Here is a 10,803-nt window from a genome sequence, read left to right as displayed (position 1 = left end):
AAGGGAATAACTTGAGCGTTTGTCTCAGTCTAAATTTTATGAGGAATACATCGTAAGCGTAGCTTTGTGAAACAATAGACCGATTTAAGTTTGCCCCGTCTAGTATAATCTGAACTGACGCCCCTGTTTACACTGACGACACTTTTTTGTGCTAAAAACAATATTATAGTAATATCAGAAAATAATTTTGTTGCTGAATCCGAATTTTAAATTTCAAGATTGATTTTAGTTTTCGAGATAGGCGCTAATTAGTCATTTAACGAATTACTCAAACAATTTTTTTACCGAAAAATTTAATTTAGAACCCAAATAGGATACATTTAACAAATACACTAATTTGAGATCTCACGTTTAACCTACTAAACTTGGCTTTCGATTTTGATTTAAACAACATTTTACAAATATTAAAATTGAACTTTTTCCTATAACTTTAACTTATAATTTTAATTTTTTAAGGCTGATAGGAATTTTATAAGAATTTAAAAAATTGTAAATTTTATGTTTTTAGCATAACTAATATAATTGTGGTTAATAGTAATAAAATGCGAAAAGTTTAAAATTCCGCTATAATTACAATACTCTTGTAAAAAATTCTCTTAAATTCTAAAAATAAATGATGTGACCTATCCTAAATAATTGTTGGCCCTAAAAAAATGGTTTAATTAGATTTCGTGTATTATTATAAAAAAATGTGTTTCGAATTTGAACGTGTAGGCATTCTAGCATCGTCTTGAAAAGATAAATGGTGGTTGGGGTTATAAACTCATCCTTCCTTCCCTGGAAACGATTAGCAATGTTTACACTTTTTAGCGATGAACAGTAAAAAATTATTGATGGTTTTTTCTTTTATTCTTTAATATTTTAATGTTTAGCAATGGATACGAAACATTTTTATTAAGAAAAAAAAAGGTCATTAAAAAATGTTTTGAATAGTAATCAATCTCCAAAATTATTTAAATAACTATTTTGTAATGTATTCTTTTTTATATTTAAAATTAACGTAACTTATTACTTATCTGAGTAATTAACGAAAAAGGAATTTCAATATATTATCGTTTTATGACTAGTATATTGAGTTAATTTGTTAAAAATAATTTTTCAAACACTAGGCTATATAAGGCAGTATTTTTTAATCGGGGTATCAATATGTGTTTAACGCTGATAGTTACATTATCCCGAAATACGTCCATGCTGTTTTTTAATATTTTTTGTGGCCTTTTTACTAAAATTTTTTTATTTTTTATTTTAAATGAAGTAGATAATGACTTTAAAATTGTACTTATATAAAAAAAGTATTAATAATTAAAAACTTTCATTGATTAAAATTGGATAGGGCACATCATTTTTTTCTGAGGGACTTATTTATATTTTATACATTTAACTATATTCAAACATTTATATTATTATTTTTACCTGAAAACATCCTAGAAGAAGTACCACAACGAGTCTGTCAAATTGAGAAGCTCGAATATCCACTATCATAAGATCATAAATAGTTAAGCCAAAAAACAACATCCAGCCAAACAAATGAGACCATATATTGATAGTTTCATTCGTTAGCCAAAATATACTGAAATAAAAATATTATATTGCTTTTTTTAACTCAATTAAACATTGATATTCCAAATATTTTTCAATAGTAGTTTTTAAAGTGATTATAACATTTTATAAATAAAATGTTGGTTAAACTCATGAAATAAAGAGTACTTCATCTTTTTAACCTTTTCTAGTTAGACATCCTGGAAGGCTGAAGAATTCTTTCAAATTTTTATATTAAATACTATATTTTGCTTAAAATCTCTCTAAGAATAATATTTAAAATTTCAAAAAATAGGTAGACTAAAAACTTTATAGGAAATTGTGCCCCTCGAACTTCCTACCTATATAGATTATATAAATACACTCATATGACACAATTGACATTAAGTATAAATTGTATATATTTTCTAAGATAAATACCTCTTAAACTCTCATCAAAATAAAATAAATGAAATATTTAGTTATTTAAATGTTCAAATATAAAAACTAATTTAATTACCTAATTCAATGCGGTCAAATTAAAGTGTTATTGAAATACAGAAAAAAACGATAGCACAGTGGGGTCGCGACACAATATTGATGTGAGATAGTTGGGACAAGTATAGATGATATCTGACAGTGATTAAAATCACTATCATATGAAACGCTTCGATGCAAATCTGTAGATTTTATTTAATTTTAAGAAATTGGTGCATAATTATAAAATCAATATCAACTCATATTTCCTTAATTATATCCTTATAAGTAGTCCTTAGATTCAAAAGTATAATATATGAACATTATATCAATTAAAAATAGTGTAAAATTGATATTTAATAATTTTGTATTGTAATTTTTACGGATAAATTGTAAACAATTATAAAGTAGTATATTTTGTTACTTCTATGACAAACATGTATAAAAATTAAAGAGCTTGATGCAATACTTAAAAAAAAAAAATTTATTTTTACTTATGAATAAATACACTAAATTACAAGGAACTTTCATCAGAATCAAAAATATACTTTTCTAAATCAACTTTTCGTACTGTTTTCAAATCTTCAATTAGACTTTTCCTATCACTTCTAATTTTTGATATTAATACTATTTAGTAAAAAATAGTTAAAACAAAAAAAAATTTTTTTTTCAAATTATTACTTATTGTGATTTTTAATATGTTAAAAATCACAATCAGTGCAAAATGATATTTTTAAACTATTTTTCGGTCTTTTAAAGTTTATTTTTGTGAAAGTTTATAAAAAAAATTAAATTTGTTACCATAACTTTTAGCTCAACTTGCAAGTTTGAAATTGACATCATGTAAGTAATAGATCACTTAAATAGAAATCATAGTAATCATTTTGAAGTAACTTTTAGTTTTTGAAAAGATTCTACAATTGAAATATGCAGAACTGAATTAATTTTAATAATTTACTTTAACCAAAAAAACCAATCAAAATGTTGTTTAAAAAATCTACACAATTGAATGTTTTATAAAATTTGATTATAATTGCAAAATCCATAGTTAAATTCAGATGAAACTAAATTTTTGAGGACAATATCTCCAAATAGATACGAATTGTAACAATTAGACATATCGTTGAAAAAGAAGATCAAATGAGAGCTGAGAAAATAAATAATAGCCTCAAAAAAAAAATTCCTTAATAAAATAATTTTAATATAAATAAGAAATTTCTTTTAACTGGGGGAGAATACAGTGATAGGGCCTTAATAATTATTGAAGTTATTGAATTTAAATGAGTTGAATATTTTTTTCTAACTCAAAAATAATAAAGGAAAAAATGGGAAATTCTTTTGTCACGAGCGGGTTTGTACCACAATCGTGAAAGACACAAATGTTACCGATTTGGCAACTGTTAGTCACATTAGTCGGATAATAAAAATGTCAATTTAAGTTAGTTCAAATTTCAAAGTTATTATTTTCACCATTTACGTGGAACGAGGGCAAAATTTTCAATTTTTGAGAGTAATGTCTCCATCTAGATACGATTTGTGATCTTTTAACTTGTCGTTGAGAAAAATCGTTCCAGTGAGAGCTGAGAAAAAATAGTGACAAACAGAGAAATAAAACAATAATGGTAAAATTAATACCTTGTCAGCTACATGTCGAAGCTAATATCATAAATATTACTCATACCAATATAAAATTTTAAATAAAAATCAATTACCAAATAAACAAAGGACCCCAAAAATATTTTCTGCTATCTGAAAGATTTACAGGTTAAAAGATTTTGGATTCTGTGTTAATATTTAAGTTTAATAACCCTACTATAAATTCTACAATATAAATAACACCTTAATAACAGGTTTACTAAAAAAATTTTATATTTAATATTTTCGTAAAATAATGTATAAAACATACAATGTTACTTAATCACAATATTTTGAAGGTGAAGGTACTCGTAAAACATTTATGTGAAAATTATAAGGTTAACTCTTAGGTATTTTCAGCACCTACGTCTATATATACTTCCTGAAATTATTTCGAATAATTTAGCTGTCTAGATTTCTATTAAACAATTAATAAGCTTTTACTCATATTTTAATTCTATTCTAATAATTAACCTTGCAACTAAAGTAAATTTACTTTGTATAAATTATTGTTACAATGATTACAATGTTTTTGATGGTAATTTTTTATTGAAATAATATTATACCTTTACTTTTTATTTCTTTATTGATTATTATATTACAATAATCAACATACAGAAATTAAAAGTTCTTCATACTATTAAGAGAAAGTTGGATAAGTTAATAAACCATAAACCCAATAAATTCTCTCAAATAACTAAATTAAATTTTTCTTAAAGAAAAAAAAAATTTTAATTTTTTGGAATTTAATTTTTTTATTTAATTAATTGGAAAAATTTTACAAATAGGGTATCTCAGATCTAACTCAGAAGGAGTCATAATTTTTAATCAAATTATTATTTCATTAATCATTTTTTTAAACAATAATTATTTAAACAAAGGCAATATTTATTTTTGTCTTAGACAACGTAAAAAATATATTTCTTATTATTTATCTCTATTTAAAAAAATTAAATTTTATAACTTTAAAATAGCCTTTAATAAGTCCTTATCAGTTACAAGTATTTTAATGCATAGTATGTTGCGCGGGTGGATACTGACTAGATTATCCTTCAAAAATCAACACGGTTTTTTGATTACGCTACTTCTAAATTTTCTCAATTACTAAAGGAATGTGCTAAGCAAAATTTAAGATCAGTATGATGAAATTAACCCGTGCTCTATGATGCTGAAATTCAATAAAATAGTCATTTTTAATTGCTGAATTCAACGAGTAATAGTTTCTTCTGTTATAACACAAAACTACAAGGATAAAAACACAAAAGGATTATTTTTCAATTGAGAGATTTTAAATTAGAGGACCATAAACAATAAATTCAATTGATTCTCGTTAAATAATAAATACTAAAATTCTTAATTTAACATTAATCATCCGCAAAATATTTCAGTTTCAGTTATCGCATTTGAGAATGTATTAATTTTATTATGATATGTCTTTTTTAAATTATTCTTTTATTTTTGTGTGTGTTTCTGTTACCACTTTTTCTCAGCTTTCATAGAACCGATTTATTTAAACGATACGTCAAAAGATCACAAATCGTATCTAGTCAAAGATATTATCCTCAATTTTTGAGGGTTGGGTTAAAATTAGAGGTCGCGATTGTGAACGGGTATTAGAATACAGGGAGCCCAGGTACACGGGCAAAACATATATTAAAGCCCGTGTATTTAATACCCATGCATACATTGTATATTTATATACATATTATATTAAATATATGAGTATTTAAGGTCACGGGTATTTAAAGCCCGGGTATACACGGATATTTTTACTACACTGGCTTTAACCCCGTCATAGGTAAAAACACGGGTACCCGTGAAGTTCATTATACGTGTAATCGCGACCTCTAGTTAAAATTGTAATTGTAATTGTAATTTTTTTGAACTTTCTTTACTTAAAATTGTTATTGCTGTAACTTTTTGAAAAGTATATGGATCAATAGAATTTTTTATTATACATACATTATATATATTTTTTTCAGCCAACATCCATTTTTTTAATTAGACAATTTCCCTTTATATAAGGTAGTCAAAACTTAAAGCACACATATGCCGGGCTAAGCGAAAACAGGATAACTCCAGTCAACATGATTTTTCAGGAACACAAAAAAACATTTTTAACAGTAAATCAAGATACCCTTTTTTCCCAATGTATGAACATAAGTCAAAAGATGGTAACTCCATTATTTTTTATGTGATATACCAAGTTTTTGCTTAGTATTTGGATTTACCGTGTTTTCGCTTATAAAACATCAAATATATTGAACTTACCGAATATTTTCTTATTTTATATTTCAATTTTAGATAGGTTTTAATAGGAAATATGCTACTTTTACATCAAAAATCGGTGTAAAACCACTAAATTTACCTATACAAACAAAAAAAAAATTTTTTTTAATTTTGGAGTTATCCTGTTTTTGCTTAGCACGGCAGACATATAGAAAGTAGAACTTTTCAACTTAACTTTTGAATATGTTTCGGAAATATAGACACTTCTATATCTTATATTAAAATTTAATATGTAATTTTAATATGAAAAAAAAATATTATTCCCCACGACTTGTTAACCTTATCAAATAAAAGAGGTGTTAGAAAAAATCTAATTGCACATTTGAAATCGGCTTAAAAATGGGTTTAGAAAAATATATTCTGGTATCCAATGAAAATTCCTTATTTAATATTATACTTATAAATTCAAGACTACTAATTTCAACTACTAATCAGTATATAATTGAAGAAATAGTATTTGATGTTGCTTTTGGAATAATTCACCAAATTTTTACAATCAAACAAATCTACAGATTTGCATCGAAGCTTTTCTTATGATATTGATTTTAAACACTGTCAGATATCATCTATACTTGTCCCAAATATGCCACGTTTACACAGTTCTGCGATCCCACTGTGCTACCGTTTTTTTAATTGGACTATCACAATAAATTTATCATGTTTAAAAATTGAATAATTAGTAGTCACTTATTATAATATATGCTATTCTCACCTTTCTATACACTTTTTAGTTGATAATTTATTTCTGTAACCTGAGGTAATATACGGATTTGATTGTAAGTATGGTTCCACTTCATGGTATTCTAATAGTGAATACGTTTTAATACAGTTCGATTGGGAGTCTTGAGTTTTCTTTGACAGTTCTCGTTCCTAAAAACCCAAAACTAATCATTAGTAATTCAATACTTGGTATTTATGACAAATAAGTATTATATTATATAAAACTTATTATTAGTTATTTAAATGCTGTGTATAAATGTTTATCATTTCAATAACAATCATTAATTATTCTAAATAAAATGTATATATTTTTGTTAAGAACGCATCATGGGTTAATAAATATTCAATATATTCTCGATATTTACTTAATGGTAATATTTATTAATGTTAATGACTACTGAATTATAATAACAATAACGAGATAAATTCCATTATCACATACCTGTTACTGATTATCACAATTACAATTAAAGAATTTTATGTTATTTTAACCTCAAAAAATTGTTTTTCAACTCTATAAAATCTTTAATAATAATACATTTTATTTTGGCTTATCATTTAGTAAAAATAATTTTAAAAAAAATCAACACAAAAATATTTAAACCATAAAAATAAAAATACATGATTATATTTTAAACCATATATTTTAATTTTTATTGTTCATTATATTGGGAATCATTATTCTGAAGAAGTTAGAGGTATTAAAATACGTATTTGAAATTATTTAAGTTATTACTGAAATACTTTATTATTTAACGAATTATTAATCTGATAATTTTTCAATGGTCTGTTGAAAAATATTGTTATTAATGAATAATTTGTTTATATAAACTTATAGGAGCCTTAAACTATGTTCGACATTTGAATGGAGGTTTGGATAGTCAACTTAATGAAAAATAAAATTAGCCAACCTCCATAAAAAGAGTATTATCTCAAAAGAGTATCAGGAGAAATATTTTTAATATACTTAAAAACATTTCNAAAAATATTTTTAATATATTTAAAAACATTTCTTAGGAAGAAGCTAAATTTTTTTAGCTCTCCAAAATTGATTTTCAATCTTCACCTACTCTTATAACTTTCTGATTTTTTTAAGCTTAAATGTTGATTGGATGCTGCAAATAACTACATATATTTTATCTTACATTCAATCTGATGTACATGCAACAATTTATTTCATAACACCTCAAAACATTGTGCATGATATTAAAAATTATTAGGGTAAGAAAACGTTATAATTGTTGTAATTATAACGTTTTAAACGTTGTGTTTAAAACGAAAAATAGAAAATATGTGACTTCAATAAGCGAAAAATATTTTTATATATAATACAACTTATAATGTAAAAAAATTAATTCTTTTCAATTGTTTTATTTAAATAATTTTATGTAAAGAAAAAGTAATCATTTGCCCATATAAAAAATTTCTTATGTTTCGACCTTTTTAACATTAAACAAAATAATTGAACAACGTATTTATATTAAACAAGTTAAACATAAAAATTATTTAACATTTAAATTTTGAATAACATAAAATTTAATTGTAGGATAACTCTATAATTTAATCATTAAACGCAAAAAAAATTAACGTTTAATTAGCCCTGTTTACTACTAAACTTGTTCTTCACTCAATTTATTTTAACTGCATATTAGTTCGCTCAAGGTATTAATTTTTAAGGCTTTAATTCTTTTTAAACAACTGAATAATTTTATTATTTTACTTATTAACATAAAATTATTTTTCTTAATTTAAAGTTAGAATTATCAATAATCCGGAAATTCCGCATGTTCAATATGATTATTCATTAAGTCTATAAAATATAATACATAATAAAATTATGTATCAAATTTCTAATTACAACGACAATTAAAATTCTTTTTATTAAAATCCATCATATTATTAAAAATTATTCAAATTATTTAATTAATATATTAATTAAATAATTATGTTTTTATACTATAATAAATAATATAAATGTATAATTATTCATATATCCATAATAAATTATATTAAAGAAACTTCTTTTTCTTTCAAACTACATCCATAAATATAATAAACAATGTATTCACAACATATCGGTGTCTCTACTTTTGTTAGTTTGATTTTTGAACAACTCATCACACTCCAATTTCAATGCTTGAAAAATACACANTAAGTTTGATTTTTGAACAACTCATCACACTCCAATTTAAATGCTTTAAAAATACACAATTTACATTTAAATGAAAATAAAATGATTCAAAACCATTGGAATAGTATCATAATTATAAATTTTACTTATCTTTTGGATTATGAATATTTAATTTTTTGTTTTTTTATATAGTTAACCAACCTTACCAGTACTAAAATAATTTTAACCGTATACAATTTCGATGAAAAAGCTATTATTTTAAACCAAATAAAACTTATCAAGGAACGTCCATCGTTCGTGTTTACATTTTTTATAAACGTGCAAAATATTTTATTATTTCTATGATACAAGAAAAATGGAATATTTTTAAACTCGTAAAGTAGGCGTCACTATGGTTATTCATCATAAATTAATTGTTTATAATTTTAAATTAGTAAGTCATCGCGCGATCATACATTCATTGTATACTTGTAGTCCAACCGATTCAAATTTGTTTATTTTTCATTAGACATTTGACACGTCTGCAAAAAATTATGCGTATGACGACAACAAAAATATTATCGAGGAGATGTGACAAAAGGTATTACATTAATTATTGTTGTTCGACGTTTGTTGCCAAAAACAAATTTCAAGCACGTCCGCGAGATGTGTTTGTTAATCATATTGGTAACGACGACGTTTGAACTTGACTGAATCTAAGGCTGGAATCCGGACGTTCAATAGATAAAACTAATATTATTTCCTAAACCAAGACAATTTCCTTATAGCACTAATGTATCCTTCCTTGATACAAACATGCGAGTATGAAATTTCAATTAACACCTCATTATATTGTTATTGTTAGAAAAAATTGACACTTCATGCGCAACCAAACTATAGAAAATTCATGTGAACACTTATTATTAAAATTTCATGTTACTAATGTTTGTGAAATCAGGATGTTTACTATTGATAGAAATTATTACGATCAATTAGTATAATCTGCCGAGAAGACATTCACATTGAATAAAACAATAATGACGGAACATTAAATGGACGACGACAACATTCTTCATGAACAATGTTATTGATCTAAAATAAAAATTCTAATAAACAATGTCCGTATAAAATAGAAATCAGCACTAACATTAAGCAAATTACTAACCGAAAAACTAGTGTGAAACTCTTTGATATTATTCATTAAAGACATTATATAAAGATTATGAGAATTGTATAAGGATATAACATAATGCACACACATCAAACATCATCTTTTGTTATTAATGAATGCAATTCAACTAAATTGACAGAATAAAATTGCCATCAACACTGTTGTACTCCACGTGCCTTCGTTAGAATACAATGTATTCACACATTTTATTGCATTATGTAGTTTACGTCACAAAAAAATATCTGTATTCACATTTTTCATTTGATCAAAATTCAGTACATGGTTAACATTGGGATGTTTGCCCAGCATGAACAAATAAAACAATACTTGTTTAATAAATCATGGTAATAGCTATACTAAAGTATGTACAGTAAATATATAATTAATAAGGGTCGTCTGTAATTAAAAACGGATCCAAGCTATTATTTAATTGGCCCACTTTTTATATTGGCTTTAAAACCAACCAAATAATTATTCAATTCAATAGGCAATCTTTTTTCATCTAACCTTACAACCTACCCTAATGCTCAGTAAAACTATATTCTTATAGCTACTTATTATGTCATCATTTCTTATAAAAATTTATCAAAAACGTTGCAAAAAGGAAATTATGTTTAATAAAGTTAAAGTTTAACTCAAAAATCGAATACACATTCGTTAAGTAAAATTGATGATAATAGATCGGTGATAATTGAAAAATAACCTTAATGATGATATAAAGTGAATCGTATTAACATTGACATTGGAACATGAATAGTCATTTTCAGTATATGGCAAGATAAAGGTTAACCAGTTCGTCAAGGGTAAGTCAGAACTTAAACAATAGGTGACAAAAAAAGTTGTAACGGCTCTATTTAAATAACATATATAATAGTATATAAAA

The 10,803-nt window shown here is 24.5% G+C and overlaps 1 protein-coding gene across 1 annotated transcript in view; it reads right to left on the bottom strand.

Annotated features, from left to right (window-relative positions):
- Nucleotides 1-1,413: 1,413 nt before the first annotated feature.
- The window catches only part of LOC126909205 (progestin and adipoQ receptor family member 3-like), a gene marked incomplete at its 3' end in the record, with an annotated part of 15,102 nt that continues 5,712 nt past the window's right edge, over nt 1,414-10,803 (bottom strand). The window contains exons 2-3 of the mRNA XM_050691620.1: nt 6,632-6,789; nt 1,414-1,570 (exon numbers count right to left, since the gene is read on the bottom strand). Of these exons, the coding sequence (XP_050547577.1) occupies nt 1,414-1,570; nt 6,632-6,789 (315 nt within the window). The remainder of the gene's footprint in view (nt 1,571-6,631; nt 6,790-10,803) is intronic.

Source organism: Daktulosphaira vitifoliae, unplaced genomic scaffold, assembly GCF_025091365.1.
Source record: "Daktulosphaira vitifoliae isolate Bord-2020 unplaced genomic scaffold, ASM2509136v1 Scaffold_183, whole genome shotgun sequence".
NCBI lineage: Eukaryota > Metazoa > Arthropoda > Insecta > Hemiptera > Phylloxeridae > Daktulosphaira > Daktulosphaira vitifoliae.
The sequence above is the reverse complement of the archived record's forward strand: the minus strand, read 5'-3'. Positions and strand labels throughout refer to the sequence as shown.